This window comes from Opisthorchis viverrini, assembly GCF_000715545.1.
Source record: "Opisthorchis viverrini unplaced genomic scaffold opera_v5_11, whole genome shotgun sequence".
Classification (NCBI taxonomy): Eukaryota; Metazoa; Platyhelminthes; class Trematoda; order Opisthorchiida; family Opisthorchiidae; genus Opisthorchis; species Opisthorchis viverrini.
Genome location: NW_008751667.1, coordinates 1605164 through 1622601, shown reverse-complemented (window position 1 = coordinate 1622601; position 17438 = coordinate 1605164). Strand labels below are relative to the sequence as shown.

General features: G+C 43.0%; 1 protein-coding gene across 1 annotated transcript in view; it reads right to left on the bottom strand.

Moving 5' to 3' along the window:
* T265_01064 (hypothetical protein) overlaps positions 1–1143 on the bottom strand; it is a gene marked incomplete at both ends in the record, with an annotated part of 13018 nt that extends 11875 nt beyond the window's left edge. Inside the window, one exon of the mRNA XM_009165007.1 lies at positions 1027–1143. Coding sequence (XP_009163271.1) covers positions 1027–1143 — 117 coding nt within the window. The remainder of the gene's footprint in view (positions 1–1026) is intronic.
* Between the last annotated feature and the right edge of the window lie 16295 nt (positions 1144–17438).

Sequence of the window (17438 nt, the reverse complement as noted above, 5' to 3'; positions counted from 1 at the left end):
TCCCTAAGAGTAGGACCTCATTTTTGTCGAGTTTCACTCCATGGAGTCACGAGGCTTGAACTTTTATTTTCTCTCTTAGGGAGTATGGTCTTACCGACTGACTCTGATGCAATAAAACAAGTCATATGCCTCTTTAACTAAAACCAAATTGATTTGCAAATGAGTAAATTTCTCGGGAGTCACATGCCTCTTTAATTGAGTGTTAGCGTGCGCCTAGCCGTTTATACTATTGAGGATGCTACTGAAGTCCTTCACAAATTACAGATCTTGAGAAACTGGGAATTAATAGCTATTTTCGGAACTGGAGATACGTGAACAAGTCTCAAAGATTCTCAAAAAACTTCCCTCGTCCGGAGTGGCTATCTGTCCGCTCATGACCTCGTCCGGTGTGGCTATCAGTCCTATTATGACCGCACTTTAATCGCAACAAGGTCGACTTGTTCGGTATCCTAATTTAACCTACTATCTTGGTAATTGTGTACTTTAGTACAGACGCCATAAACAATGATTGATCGAGTCACTTTCTGCATCAGCAGACCGAAATATCTGTGCCAGTTTGACAACGTATTTGTCAAATTTGATTAACTTGTTTAAATTCAAAAGATCATTTTCAGAAACAACAATGGACAAATATGCTGAATGCGAAATCTGGGACAGTGATACCCAATAAATTGAAATTCAGACATTGAGTGCCCAAAGGGGCTTAGACTGCATTTTGCGACACGTGTTTGATGCGCCGGGAAAAGCTGTCAAAGCGGAGATAACTTGTATGTTCAACTCATTTATTTTTGTCAGACAGTCAAGACTGATGGAAGGCGGAGTGAGGGAGGACTGAAGTACTGCCGAAACAAACGTTCCTGAAGAAAGGATGTTAGAGGCAGTTTTACTCCGCACTCTGCTGATGCCTCTTAAACTATTCGATGGCCAGCTGAATCAAGTATATTGGAAGTATCAACGAGGATTTTGTCTTGCAAGTGAATCATCTGCAGTGCGTGGCTCATGGAACACCAGTGGGCAATTTCTAACCCGCAACCTTCGGATGGCTACGATCGGCTGCTTATCAGAACAGTTGTACAGCGCTTCGTATATATAGCGTAAGCGGCTATAACTTTCTGGAATTTCTGACGCGTTCTGGAGGTCCATTGGCAACCGGCATTTGGCCAATACTGGGTCATGATTGGCTGTTGGGTCCAGATTGTTGACCAATCAGATCTCGTCTTGATGCCGGACCGGCAAGCGTCCCGAATTTCGGGCCAACCTCGAGCGGGCCAGGCTTCTTGGCCGTGGCAGCGCCTAAAGACGTGCGGTATGGTGGGATCCGTGTGGATTCCTGCCTAACACTATGAATAAATCAATTGAAATTATTGTAACATTGATAGCTTCTAAAGTACGAAACTCAGTGGCTCACTGAGGATCATCACATCAGAGCAGGTTAAAGACTGCGTCTTCTCAGCGTTCCGAATAAAACCTGTGTCCGAAAAGCTTAGACGCTGAGCTTGGTTTCACCGTGGTAGGCTAGGACGCGTGGATTTCCACGTATCCCGTAAACCTGATTTCACCTACAAGCTCTCTCATAACGTCCACGCAACCATTTGGGATAGCTTTAAACCTTTCCTTCATTTCGATGTCTCGAACTCCGCTGACCTTTCACTTGTTGTCCTATCGTTTCCGCCCCATCGGTTGGCCACCCACTTGGCTACCTGCTCCAAGCTTTCAAATCAATCCTCTGGGCGGTGTAGAAAAAACCGCCCAGCTGTAGCACCCTTTCGGTGCCTAGCTTCTATGCCACATGAGGGAGGCACGAGGGCTGAGATACTGCCAGGTTACCCAAGCCCAAACAGGGGAAGTCGAGAGGCAGATGTCAGGATCGAACCACGGACTTTCCGATCAGTAAATTCGCGCTCTAACCAATTGATCCATCTCGCCCTTATGTTTAGTGTGATGATAGTAGGCAGTCGAACAAGATGCATTGAATTCCCCGACGTTGCGCTATTACGATAAATGTTTTTTCTCTCTGGGCGCTCATTTCAAAGTAACCAACTTGTGCTACTACACAAAATGGTTCTTCTCTCTGGGGGCTCATTTCAAAGTAACCAATAGGGAGCCGTTGCTTAACCCCGCTTTAATGAAATTCTCATGAAATTTCTAAGTCTACACATACCATAAAGCAGAGATTCAGCTAGGTTCCTATCCAGACCTTCTTGGATACCGAGTTAATTTGCGACTGGACATTGACCTTCAAACTCGGATTTTTTTGTTCAGCTGGGAGATCGAGACTGGCGCTTACCTAAAAGGGAATGAAATCGTCAACAAAGTGCTACCAACAGCATTACTGTGTGAAGGAATGCTCGGTAGTTTCTGGTCTTAAAAAGGGAACCTATACTCGGGCCTCGGTCGGTTAGATACATTTCAAATTCCCGACTGAGTTCAATTTTCAGAAGAGACCAGTGTGCTCATTTTATGGAGAAAAAGCATTTCCCCATATTCCATAAGCCTCAAGAATGTCACGTTCATCTGTCAAACTTTACTGCGATCCAGAGGTTAGATACTACTCGTGAGCAGTGCCCTGAAAAACAGTTCTAGATTTTAAACTCCTGTCTGATTAATAAAGAAAATTTTGAACAGAAATATCCTTATATATACGTTAGATAACGATTTCTAGGAGTCCGGAGACAACTGGATACCGGTTTGGTCCTATTTGAGGTCATAAATCTGATATAGTCCTGGGATCGGGAAAGACCAATTCATTACGGGGCCCCCAACATTTGGTTAGTTCTTTGGAAGTTTTTATCTCCATACTGTCTAGGTTTTATTTCTCCAACGCTTTTTAAACTGCACCAAATATGCTGGGACTAGATAAACGGTACCAGACGGCTACATCTCACGCGTTACGAACCGATTCTAAATTACTCAAACAGATAATGAATATGAGATGTTTTAATGCAACTGAAGTCAAAATTGGTAATTTTAAGTTTAGTCAAGAAGACAATTCCGGGGAATCATGAAATCCCCCTTTGTCTGAGTTGTTTCTCCACAGAGCTATTACTGTTCCCATGATCGATTTCAAAGAAGGCGATCGACTGCGACTAAGAACAGAAATGCCATCTTTAGTATCGTGTTTATGAGCTATTTCTTACCGACTTGAGTGATACTGAACGAATAACATTTTCAGTGGCTAGTTTGGGGATTTGTGCAACCACACAACGCGGCTGCAGTGCTAAGCTCAACTGTCGGGGCGCGTCACGGACTGGTGAATCTGGTCCATGCGGTCCGCGCTTATCGACCAGCAAGGATAACCACACACACCAATCACACGTGAGTACGAATGAGATTTCTGATTGGTTGATTCGTTCACGTGACGCATGCTTGCGTGGCTTCGTCACACCACTATACCGTTACTTCCCACTCAGTTGGTCTCCTCCTTGCCCCTCAAAATCAGTACGTTGATACAGGAAGAACATGAAGTCACTAGAATCTACATGTTCGGACTCTATACTTCTGATATTATTTTGGCGTCCTTCGCTGATCTTGGACACTTTTGGGTTGGAAACGTAGTGGACGAAAAGGTTCTATTACTAGCTCCTGAATAATATCGTATAATGGGTTCAGTTTTAAACGGCTCTATTTTGCATCCTCCTTCTGGTGCAGACATGTGTCTGTCATCAAAAATTTCATGCCATTCATTCTGCTTTAAAATCTGTTTCAAAAAAAGCTGTAGACCAGTTTCCCGCTTGTCTGTTGAGAATATGGCTTGTGTTTCTTGAGTCACTCACATGAGAAGACTCCGTTTTGGTTGTACAGGAGCAACAACCACCGTTCAAACGGCCTTGGAATAGTTATTAAATTTGTAAAAACCAGTCCGATGTCAATCCAGCACAGAGCCTGCGCGATGCTCTTCAGTCTTTCGTAAAACCAAGGCTGACAGAAACAAACCAGGAAAGGATTTCAATTGATAATTCACCATCTTCTAGCAGAAACTATGAAAGACATGCAATTGTTAACTTCTGGGCGTCACAGTAATCGGAAAGCTAGATAGTCAGATTACGCCTCACTAATCAGACGCATTACAGACGTTTAAATACTGGTTTATGCTGGCTATGGATTTGCATTCTGTAGCGAAGCAAGTTCTAATGTAAATTGATTTCGAAGATAGCACATTTATCCACAAGCGGAGTTTTTACATTTGAACGGGTGCTACCCAACGGGGAGTCCTGACTTGCGGGCCAATCGATAGAGACAACCAAGGTATGTTCCTGGTCATCGTTCAAGGCGTCGGGCACTCAACTCACATCACTCAAGCGCGAACATGTTCATCTGTTCGGAGTTAAAAGGTTGGATAAGTCCAGTGTGTGTTGGTGGAGTAGTGGTAGCACGCTCAAATCTTATGTCAGATGAGTTGAGTTCAAACCCTAGCAAGGCCATTGGATATGCACTGCTGATGAGATCCAATAAGGGCGAAGCTCAGGTACAATGCTCTCACCAGGATGATTTCGTCAGGATGGGATGATAGTTGTTCAACCAAGAGTCATGTGATTACATATTCGACGAAATACCGCAACCACCAGTACCTAGGACTGAGTTTTGTCCCGTTCTACGTAATCGCACGCGAAATAACACAAGCCGTAATCCAACTTACCTGGCCATAAGACCATGATCATTGTCTGCTATTTACCTACGTTCTCATTCGTCGAACTACAGGTTTATTCTTAAAAGGTACTTCACCACCTCACTTATCGGTCAGCCAAGTGGTTCCAAGGTCACCGGCCCTTGCAGTTGAGTTTTGACAGTCTGTACCTATAACTCAAGTTTTTACCTCGTCGAGGTTCAGCTAATTTCAAAAACACTGGCTCTGATTCCATTTCCGGATTCGGATTATGATTTTAAATATTGTGATGAAATCGATGAACAATGCGTTCACGATATAATCCTCAAATGCGCTGGTAATTCGTGATATACGAGCAGCTGTTCACTACAATTTAAATGAGAGTAGACATATATTTTAACACTTAGAAAGCTCATTTCGCCTATCTTGAAAACGATTGTCATGCTCATCATTTTATGACGGCTGTCGTGAGCGCGGGCACCCCGTCCTGCTGAGTAGTACGATTTGTTTCTCAAGCTACTCTCTGATTTAAAAGTAGTCCAGATAGTGTATCAAAACAGTTGCTAGCTGGCCATCAGAATCCTGTATTCGTTCATATATCGAATTCAACACAGGATACCTATTCGGCCATCACAATAGGCATAGCAGATTTCAAGTTCTCAGAAGGAAATTATACTGGGAATTATACTGGAAATTATACTGATCTTTCCTTAAGATGCTGTCACTCAAAGAACCAATCAGCATCGTGCCACACTTCCACGGAACTCGGTATTTATGAATTAGTATCTGAAATATTAGCACTTCGTTCAAGATGGCACATCGGCTATTGTTTACAAACTGTTTTTTGAAGCATGTATAGAATATTTATAACATGTATCCATATTCAGGCCAGCCTGTTCAAATTTCTAATCCATTTTTGTGGCTTAGATAAAGAAAATCTAATTTAAGTTCGACCCTCCACGGAATCCTTATATTCTAAACCGTAGAAAACGTCATTTGAACTTGCAAACACATACTTTAATGGCTTGTGGTTTGCAACAGAATCACGAATGGTAAGGAAACCGTTTGGGGCTGATCTTTACCCCCTGGTTTTCGCTGAAAACCATAAATCAAAGACTGTAGTTTGATTTCGAGTGATACCTAACATTTGTCGCAAGCATCGATTGCATTCTGTACTTCGAAGAGCAAAGTGACGTAGAATAAGGCACTTCCATTTAATTTATTCGTGATGCACTCCGTCTTTCAATGGAACGCAATAAACTTTCCTTAGAATTTCTACTATTGGAAAGTAACGAATTTGATGGCAAACATTTAAACAAGGGCGTTTATTATTAAGCAATATGAGTTTGGCTTTACTAATTTGTTAGATCGCTAAATTTGCAGTAATAGTCATGCTGCCTAGACGCAATATCACCATTTGGTCGTGGGTAAAACACTATTAACACTCAGTATGCACAATTATCATAAGCGGCATATTGTTCCTCCCCATTTTCATCACATAATCAACTGTGCTGGACATATTTTTGATCATGCCTTCAATACTTTCCGTGTGGTCTAGTTTCAACGGTAAGCACACAGCGGAGGCGAGCAATGTCGTTTGTAACTTTTGACTGCTTGTCCAATAAGTAGTAGTATATATTTCATGCTGCCTGAAAGGGCCACGGTGACAAGCTGTCGAGACCCGATTTCGTCAAGGTGCGAAAAACAGATCCATCAACATTATTTGAACCTGTATTGTATTGTAGCTGCTTTCAAAAAACAAACGACTTTAACCTTGTCTTATAGAGAGATAATATTTATTTGACGTATTAAATCAGCCGGATTCTTCCTCGCCGAAAATTATACCAATTAAATTATGGCTTCCAAAAAAGGCAGTCGAAGACTTTCTGCAAGTGGTTCGATTTCAAGGAGATCACCCTACTTTCACCTCTCCCCCCTGACCAAACTATCGAGCGTAAATAAAAAACTGAGACTTTGTAAAACAAGTATATTCGTGGCAAACTGGCAAACTGATCATTTGGAAAAGATTCGTCAATAAGGAGCACAGCAGCATTATCGCGAACCAGCGAGTGCGAAATTCAAAAGGAACAAGAAATTACCTGACCTTAAATTCAGACTGTCCGATCGACGTTGGGTAAACACACTTCATGGTCATAAATTGCCGAACTAAATGACTTCTTCAGCAACCAATTGGAAGCTGGCTTTTTAGGCCCGGATACTTGATGGCTTCGCTCTTTTGACTTGGGTGGAGTTTGAGGGTTTCACCTGGTTTCGAGCGTTCTTGGATTATTTTTAGGGAAATAAACCTGATTGGAATAAACAACACATATTTTATCTTCGGAGGCACCTTCACTATCCTCCAACAGGCGTCCCTATTAGTTTGAGCAAACGTCGTGTGAAAGACACCGCGAAAATGGATCACATTCTCGGAATCAGAACATAAGTGTGATGAGTAAAGTTCATTAGGCATGCATGCTGATACAGGCGCATCCTGCTTTTTGTTTTGGTTCGCCCATGCCTCAACGCTTTGCTATCTATCTAACACAGATTCATTCTCAAAAAAGCCGTGACCAGTTACCGTTATTATTCGTTTATTACTAGTAATAGTTTATTCGTATATTGTTGTCTGCGCCTCCAGATATTACCAGTCCCACATACTGAAAAAGAGAAAAGGGTAAGTACGACACTAAGGTCAGCATATCAAATTACTAACAGAAACGGAGGCCTTATTTGAGATGAATTTGATCTGATTTAACATACAACTCACAACGTCATCATTTTTTAACAAAACAGTTCTTTGAAATAACACATCTCTTCAGACAACCCTGGGCATCCGCCCGTAAATTCATAAAATTGTTGACGAAATACACTACTAATGAGGTCGCTGAAAATTCTCCAATATCAAGCGACTAGTTTTGCCATTCTGAGAGCTCATCAAGTAGGCGTATTCCACGCGTTCTCCTCAAAATTATGTTAGGCTTGAATCGAAATTGAATCAAATTACGAGACATACTCATTCACACACAAATTCTGTTTTCATGGGAGACTCAAGTTATTCCCTGTCAATTTTTTTCTCCTCCACTTTTTCATAAATTTCCTCTCTGGTAGATTTTGATAACACTAGCGAAATTGCTGGCATATTTGACCGCTTGCCCCATCAATAGGCACTCTGCATGATGAATATAAATAGCTAGCATGCTAGCTAGACAAGCTGCGTATCCAAACTCAATATGGTTGTAAGTGTCCCCTGAACTACCCTTGTAACGCTGGATACTACTGATAGGGGCATGCGAGTAGTATGTTTCCTCGTAAATCCGCTTCGCGTCTCTTGAAAAGTGAGATCTATCACGGAATTTGTGAAGTCTTATTTGCTTGCATTTGAGTAACAGTCAGTGAATATCCAGGAAAGTTCAGGAAGACGCGTTTAAGGAGAAGAGGGATATTCAGTTTCTGTAGACGAGATGTATATGAGAGTTCCAATAATCTCTACCTGTTCACTTGGCGTTTTCTAATAAACCACTTCGCAGCGAAGGCCTTCTTCCCTTCGTCATGAAAATAGCAGGAACGTGACCGTTCAATCGGGTTCTGACCCTGACATGACTTTGACGAATTCAGACTGACAGCGGTGGGTACCCTAGTTACGAAAGCCATCATCGTTGTTAATAACCCTGGGATTACGAGAATAACGCTGGTAATCGGGTAGAAGGCCTTCTGTGCAATGGCATGGCGTTGATAGGCCGTATAGCAACTTCTCTCCAAGCCGTCTCTCGCTCTGAGTCTCCTGAACTCGAATGAGAGCAGCTGCTTCACTGAAGATTAGTTCAAAAAACAAACAGCTATAAGCGAACAAAAATAGCCCCAGTCAGTAATAATACACACCAATGAGCTTCAAGTAAAACAGCACTGATCCGTTTTATAAGAAAAAACATAGCGGAACACACTGAGGAATTGCTCAACGTACAGCCAGATGAGTGCCTGCTTGATTTCATTAGCCGTGGTACATTAAGGCAACGTTTCAGCGGGCAGAATATCTTATGGCAACAGGGTTTCACTTTTGTGCTATGAGCTCACAACCAATCGATTAATGTCGTTTTGCAGTACGGCAGAATGGTCCAATAGATACTTTGTCCTGTAAGTGAATCCAGTCCACGTTAAAAAGCCGAGAAGTACTGTACAGCGCTTGACACAAAACTCAAGAGAGTCTCAAACCCGCAGCCTCTCGACTAATAGCGTGAGCACTTAACCGTATTGTAGTATGTAATGTGTACCTATCCCAAGTATCTGCTCTCAGTGTGACGGGATACTACTGATGAGGCATGCGAGTAGTATGTGGCTTTCACATAACTCCTCCCTGCGTTTATTGGAGGGTGCACCTCATGGGGCTTGTAACGGAATTAGTTGAACTGCTTTGCAGTCTTGCGTGATGGTCACTGAATATCCACGAATGTTCAAGAAGACGCGTGAGGATGTTGATTTTTTTTACTATCCTGTCCAATAGTTTATAAAGGTGTAGTTGGTGTTTGCTGATTCACAACTTCGTGGCGAAGGGCTTTCTTCCCCACACCAGCGGACCGCTGCCAGATTTGAACTTGGTGTGCACTCATTAGGTAACTCCAATGCTGCTGAGTTTGAATTCAAAATAGGTGTAGTGGTTTACCTACGTTGTCACCTTTGCGAAATACAAAACATGTTCCAGGCACTTCCCTGGGAACACCCATAAATGCGTACGATATCTACCTGTGGTAATTGTACACACTGACCAAAATGTGCCAAATTTTTCGGCATTTTGAGGCTCAGTTCAGTTTTCGCACATTTTACCTTGTCTCTGAGTCGCTGTTTTAATAAAATGTAGAAAAATCATTGATTCATTGAAATTCACAAAATTTCTGGCCCCATTATTTCGAACTGTCACTTAGGTTCACCAATTGTGCTTACTGAATGGAAAGCAATTAGTGTTCTCATTACGGAGAGTTCCTATGCCATCAAATCTGACCTCAACTACTGATATGATTAGTCTGGAACCATACATACAGGGGCTGTGGAACTTGCCTGGCCAAATATCGTCGGAAAAAGTATCTTTCGGTCTTCATTAAACAATAGTAATCGTTCAGCTCTAACGCCCTTTTGGTGCATTGCTACCATGCCACCTGAAGAAAGCAACAGGGCTGAGATACTGCCAGGTTGCATCAGCCTAAACAAAAGTAGCCTATATGCTGAGAGGTTGAATTCGAACCATGGACTGTTTTGTTGGTGATTTCGTTCTATAGGGATTTCCCCTCGTTTTCTTCACGAATCACAATCTCAGGAATGATGATTTTTTGCCCTTTGTGTTCTTCGTCTGCACCCAGTGTAGCTGCCAATCAGCAAGAACCGAAACATTGGTCCACGGCTGCCGTGATTGGTTGAAATGAGGTCCACTTACACGTGACCGATTTAAATGACATTTAACCAATCTTAATCTCAATCGGATTCACAGATTACAGTCCTTGGTAAAAGTCCGAGTTTGCTTTCATCATATGTCAGTGGTAATTCGCAAAACTTCTAGTGTAATGATCCACATTTCGGCCTACTATTGCCAAATGAGGTCAACGATGTTAGACCGCGCACATTTCTTTCGCATTTTCCCCAAAGCCCAGACTGCATCTGATCGTCTTTGTTGCCCGTTCTTTGAGGAAAATTGGAACTGTAGTTTCCTCGAGTTCAAACATGAGTGACATTTCGTTTTCAACAAACAGACTCATTTGCAAATCAATTTGGTTTTCACGACAGACTCAACTGAATCTCTCGTTTATGATGTTCTACAACTGAATGTGCCGCATACAGGCCGCCTCATGTCTCAGTTGGCACGACATTCGAGATATTGCAGTATATTTTCATAAAGAAAACTACTCACAAGGTCGAAAAGTTTTCAGCAACCTTGTGAGTAGTTTCTGGCTGCGGATAAGCTGGTTACAAGACTGTCCCATGTTGTTCGGCTACTCTCATCTGACGACCGGTCGTGAAATTCACAGAGAATGCAGCAAAATTATGCTTCTAGCTTCAGAAATTACTGGTGGACTGGAGGCGAAGAGTTTCAACGTTTCACCAAGCTGTTTGCAACCACCTTTCCGGATAACGACCATGACAGGTGCATCACTCCCGCCAAGAATTGTGAAAAGGATGCAAGCCAAGTTAAATACGGCTGGTTGTAAAATACCGAAACAGCGTGGTTGCGTTTAAAACCCTACTAATCCTTGATTGTCTTAAAAGTAGGCTTGGTTCAAGCACCGAGCCTTGGGCTTTTCACATATAACAGGACGACATAGCACGGTTTTTCCGCAGGCTAGCTATACGTTGACAAAACCCTACTCCAGTTCTCCCAGTGCGGGTTTATTCTTCATTTAAAGGTTGACCAGGTAGAAGAACGTGAAAACACAGATACTTGAATACAGAGAAGGTTCACATAGGTCCACCATCAAGCGTGTGACCATGGTCCAAAAGATCGGCACATGAATATGGAGAGGGGGTCCTCTTTTGCTGTACTTTTGAAGGCGAACAGGATTACGGCAGTCATTGATCCGGCCGAGTGTTGTTTCCCGGGTTATAAACGAGCAAGCAGAGCTCCTCAAAATACTTGATGAATTCTTGCATGCGAAACCGTTATCCAGTTGTTAGTCTCCTTGAAGACAACTGCTGTACGCTGAAACTAAAGATGCGCAAGGAGATCCTTCCCGTTCATCCGAAAGCGCGCTACGATTGAAGAGTGGTATGGTCTGACCAAATTGATGAGCTTGGGCTGTGATCCATCGAGCATCAAAACATTGCTACATGAGCAGCTTAGTCAAAAGTGGTGAGGTAGTCAAGAAATCACGTGACCGTAAGCTGTCAGAAGACTGAGATCTAAAGACATACGTGGCCAAACACATCCTATATTAAATTAAAAACCTCTTTGCGCGAACTTTTCTGTCCTAAAGCAATTGGGAAGAAGTAAGCAAGTACTTTGATTTCTGTGTCGATTGGGCAGACGATTTACCGATCATTATATACTGATATGTCTCCCGTTATGCAAAAAGTCAACAAAGTGAAGTACCTCGCCAAAACGGATACAAACAACTTGCGAAATGATGTAAAAAAAATCCTTAACACACGCTTCATTGTTTGGCGAACCTCTTCCAGGGTAGTTGAGGATCTCTCAAACTTGGTCTTCACGTTGGCCGTCTGAAAGGGTCAATTAGCAAACTCGGTGTACTCGCGAGTTTTAACAGAAAGCATTTTTCGTGCGGTCATGACTTTGCTAGTACTAGTACTGGTGTTCTCTTATTCGCCGTTATTTCCGTCCATCGATCTTTTGTATAACATTCAGCGCTTTGCAAACGTATCCAGTCTTCTGGCAAGACGAACTTTTCAGAGAATTTGCCCTCCCTGTATAGATATTCCGATCTTCCACGAGTACTCAGTTTACGGTGGCTAACTGACTTACACAAGATGTAAGAATCGGGCTTCAAGCGAGTTGTTCAAGGATTTGTTGAGACTTCTTAATGATTATCGACAGCGCGGTGGTCGGTGCGATGTATAGTTTGTCAACCAAGCTCATGCCAGATGCAACCCTTCTCTAGTCCACTGAGGTGGAGGTATATCCGATTCAGGGTTGTCAAGTTGAACCACGCCTATATGGAAGTCTGTATTGCCCACTTTCTGAAAGATTGACTTCCAATGTCGGGAAGTGTTCAGACAGTCTAGGAATTCCGCACAAATCTGTTTCTCTTTGCTGCAGAGTTGTCTGTTAGTAAACACCAACTAAACAGTTACAAACTATTGGACAGGAAGGTTACTAAAAAACAGACTATTCTCACACGCCTACTTTAATTTTCGTGGATATTCATTGACCATCGCGCAAGTGTAAACGAACGGTGCACAGTAGTTCTATAATTTCTCTAATAATCCTCCCCCTACCGTTAGACGCGAGGAGGAGTTACCACAAACTACTCGCATGTCCCGTCAGTAGTATCCGGATTACATGGGTAGACCGTGCAGAGACGGCTAAACGTACACCGTTAATCCTGGATTTCGTAGCGTGCGATACACAGTATTTGTGTGAACCGAGGCGTGAAATATGAGCACAGGGTTTTACAGACCTTAGCCTGATCAGCGAAAAGGCGGCCAGCAAGGTGTCAAAAATGGCTGAACTTCATCAACACTTCGCGCGCTGTATTCCAGGAGTAATCTCACCAATCCAGTCCGCCGAAGCTGATTCACGTTATCATAAGGTGGTTTGAAAGTAAGGTCTAGTCAGCTACCTTAGACGGACTACTGATAAACAGTCAGGTAGGCTCCAATGCCGGCATCTGCTTTCACACTTGTACTCTAGTTGAAACACAAGAAGATAGTGAATGGGCCCCCTCAACAGAAGACTGTCTATTAGTGGGGGTGCTTCAAAGGGTGGAAAAGTGAATTTTCCGTCCTCACCAAGCCCAGTGAAGCGTTCTGAACTGATCACTTATACGTGTTCATATTGGGTAATAAATTAATCCCTGAATGTTGCATGTTTTACTTTGAAAGGTACTCACCTTTTGCATAACATACTACTCACAAAGTTGCTGAAAACTCTTCATCGGCCTGCTGCCAGTTTTGCACTTCGGGGAGGGGTACGTCAACCCTACCGGCCTCGTGTTCTGGTTGTACTCTTGATGACACGGAGTTGGTGAAATTCACTGGTTTGTTGGTGACTTGAGTTCTTCCAATAGTAGACTCAGTTGAGGCGAGTGATCCCCAGGCCCAGCTGTCTAAACAGTAGTGTGTAGTGTTCAACAGGTCTGTCAGGGCATTCTTTACCACGATCGATCAGCCTAGGATAGGTATTCAGCTGTCACTGCTCAATTGCATATCAAACCCTAACATTGTGAGTTTGTATGCGGACCACCTTAGACCACTGTCACTGAGGGTAAGTTGGAAATGCAGTGCGCTCGTTTTTTGCCAGTAAAAAGCCAATCAGGATGCCTAGAAACATCAAAACTGAGAGATTCAGCTGGGTAATTCTCTCGCAAAGCCAAATTTGTTTGCAATGGAGTGTATTTCGTTAATTGCGTACAATTTGGTTCCAAGTAGAGAACATAAGGTTGACGGAAACTCGGGGACTGCGCCTACCTGATGAGCCCCAAGAAGGGCGAAACCGGTCGTGGACTGTCGAGGAGTACATTACAATCATGGTGTTCTTCATTCAAAAGAACTTTTTTACACATGGATTTCTGATGACTGATAACTTCGAGTTAAAATGAATGTTATCCGCAGGTAAATAAAGTGAACCAATAGTTGTCCAGTAAACGTCACTTATTGAGTGCTGAGTGGTAGATAGATGGTACACTTTGTAGCCTAGTTAGTCCTCACAAAGGTGGACTCCATCACAGTGTTATTTTGCAAAAAAAAAACTGCAAACATTTGCAACGTGCAAACGATTGGCAAGGGCCAGCCGGCAGATTGTTGCCGTGTCACCTACCATTCTCACCCTCGTTTTCGTGTGTCTCACCCAGTCTTCCGTTGGCAAACACAGATGGTTGGATGTATTTACCAAGTGTAACCCCCTAGCTTGTTGCTCCAACACCGCAGAAAATCAAACCACACGTTTTTCGCGGGTTTCTTCTGTGCGCTTCGTCAATTAGAAGCTTACGAGGTGGTAGTTGGTTGACCCTGCGCTGTGTGGGGTGTGGTCTGGTGGGGGGGGGGGGTGGATAAACCCGCGCTGAAAGTGGATTCAGTCAGAACATCACAAGCTGCTTGAGCTGGTGCGTGTGGCTAAAAAGTAAACAATCTACCTGGAGGTGTTTTAGCTCATGTGTGGTCTTCCTGATGTTGGTGTGCGCAAGGCTGAAGGGGGGTGAATCGGTCGTACTTTGCTGAAGGGTCGCAGAAGCTCGGCGCAAATTGAAATTCAACGCTCCGCGTTGACTCGGTAAACAACGCAGCGCTCATTCTTCCTCCCACGTGGGCACGACGCATCCCTTCGACGGCGAGACCAATTTAATTGTTTGCTTAACGTTCAGTGCTTGCGTACGTGCGTACCCACCCATAAGGTGAGAACAGGTTTCGCTGGCACCGCACGTTCATCCTGGGAACGAATACCAAGTGAGAAACAACTGTTGCACGCAGTTGGATAAGTGTGTGGATTTGCTTTGAGACCAGCAGGTTTGTGGAACAGATACCGGTGAAAGGATGTTGTGAAGGTGAAAAATTCTGATTAAAAACTTGTGAGAAAGACACCTCCTGGACCGGAAGCATTTTACGTGGTCGGTTCAGTTAATTCAGTGGTTGATTTATGAAGCTCACTAACTACAGGAAGATTTCACGAATACCCTGACTATGGAAGATGAATTGTGTAGTTTTCTTACAAGCCCACAACTACAAATGAAGTGTCGAAGAGTTTTCAGCAACCTTGTAAGTAGTTTCCTTTAGGAAAATATTCTACGATATCGTGCCAACTGAAACATGAGGCGGTCTTCGTGCAACACATTCAGTTGAAAAACATCAGAAAACGTGAGATGTATTTGGGGTTCAGGTAAGCCCCCTTTGAAAACCGAATTGGTGTGCCAGTGAGTGTAGTTGTCAAATTTTGTACAATTAGGGTTCAAGCAGAAAGCAAGGTTGGGGAAAACTCGGGACTAGGCTCAACTGATGAGCCCAAAATGAAAGAACGAACTCCAGTTGTGGGCTTTTGAAGAATTTTCAGCATCTTAGAAGTAGTGTCTTACAAAATTTAATGTAGGTTTCCATCTGTTCCTGCCACAATTCGCACTCAATATCTGCTACATTTGAAGTCTGGATGAACGAGAGTGACTGAANNATATATATATATATATATATATATATATATATATATGGAAGCGTTCCACATTAAATGAAAACTCGACTTTCCATCCTTGGCCCAAGTCAAGTTGCTTCCAAAATAAATAAACGCGATAAGTGGCTGATACCATTTATGAACCCAGAGATTATGTGTCAGATACAAAGCTCTCACCTTGTTATCGGAAGGTCAAATTCTTGAAAGCAAACTCAGAACGCTCGGAACCTATTGACACCCCAAGATAAATAGGAAAGCCGACAAGCAACCAGGCCAGTGAATCACTTAATCAATTCAGGAACAGCCTGGATCGATGAAAGTAAAATTCAAATAGTGCTGGGTCCCTTGTAAGTGTTGTACTCGCACGCACTCGCTTATTCGTAATAAAGCTGTTGTGTTCCTTATTGGTGAGTGTTTTTCCGACACTAGGCACTCGAGCGGGAACAGCAGTCAGATATAACAGACTGGCTGGACTCTATCGCCCTGAGTTTGTTGCTGTGTAATCTGTCACTTGGTGGCACAGTTGATCGCTTGTCCGATGTTAGGATATTGTACTTGCGATGCAAACACTTTGCCAGTGAGCACATAAATAATCATTTTGCTGAGCCAACCTTGTTGATTTGTTGATTACGTGTCCTCAAAAATCTGCGAGTACTTTCTGTAAAAAAACGTTTGCGAAAACCGCCTTACAGGTAGTCTCGTTTAGACAAACATTGGTTGGCAATGGTTTTTCAGTCTCTATTTAGTCTCCCTAATCATGATTTCAATGGTTAGTCCGGGTATGAAAGTTAATCATCTCTTTCCCGTAGAAAACGGTTTTCCGCTTACTGAGTCTTCCTTGGCCTGCTCACGTGACCGCTGGTCACTCAGACCAATCGATCGGGACGTGAACAGTTTTCAAACTTTGATCCACCGACTCCGGTTTGTCTTTGTTTTACATATATGAATCATTCATCCATTCGGTCTGTATTGAACAGAAGAAGAGAGTGCAAAAACATACATTTTCGTCAACGTGTGCTCTTCCCCAGGAGTCGCAAACAAGTGCGCAAGAGTTACAGTCCCCAGGATCGCCAAGAGTGGCGTTCTAATTCCGTGTCCAGTAAGACAACAGAACGGGTGGCGAATTAAAAAACCCACAGACCAGATAGAATTGAAATTTAATATTTCAGTTCTCACTCTGACTGGTGAACAACAAACTGTCAAACCTACAAGTGATTCTCACGACAAACCTGCCACTCATGAGTAAATTTCATTTGGTGTCTAACCGAAACCATATTGGTATGTTGAGTCTGATGGCCGTAAAGTGTTGTTGATGCCGATGAGTTACAGGTGTCCATCAATGTCGCAGGTTTTCGGATGACACCTTGACAATTTAAGTGGACATATACCACTGCGAATTCCACAGTTTGATCTTGGGTGGGCTGTGATCTGTCTGATTAGTACCCTCTTCAAGTAGATGGATGGCGAGCAGACAAAGTCTCATATCGGTTGATCTGGCAACGCTGACCAGCAGTGGTGAACAAGAAATCAGGGGTGTTTTTTTCAAGACCACCAGGCTTGGGTGTGAGTGAATGTATTTGTTTCTCATCAGCTCATGAAAGCGGACCGCGTTCCTGGGGAGACACTGCAAGATATGGCTGCCAACCGATGTCAGTAAAGTTCTTGTTGTCAGCTTCATATCCACATTGGCTGAATGGGTGTATGGAGTTGTAGGCACCTGGGGATGATTGTAGTAAGCTAACACCAAGTTCCTTCCCCGTCCACCTTTATTCTCTTCTTTTCAATTAGGCTTTCAAATAAATCATGAATGTACGGTGGCGAAGCATTGGTGTTGAACATTGATGTCCATTATGATGAAGATTACTGGGGAATCAATCTCTATTTTTCTCACTTGATGACGACCACTGAAGGAAAAATTCATTTTAGATCATAGAGGAATAGCAGCGTTTTTGTTCTGAAAGTTGGTTCTTCTCGAGACTCCGTAAACTTGAAGCAGACGAAGGTTACATCCACTTTATCGCAATT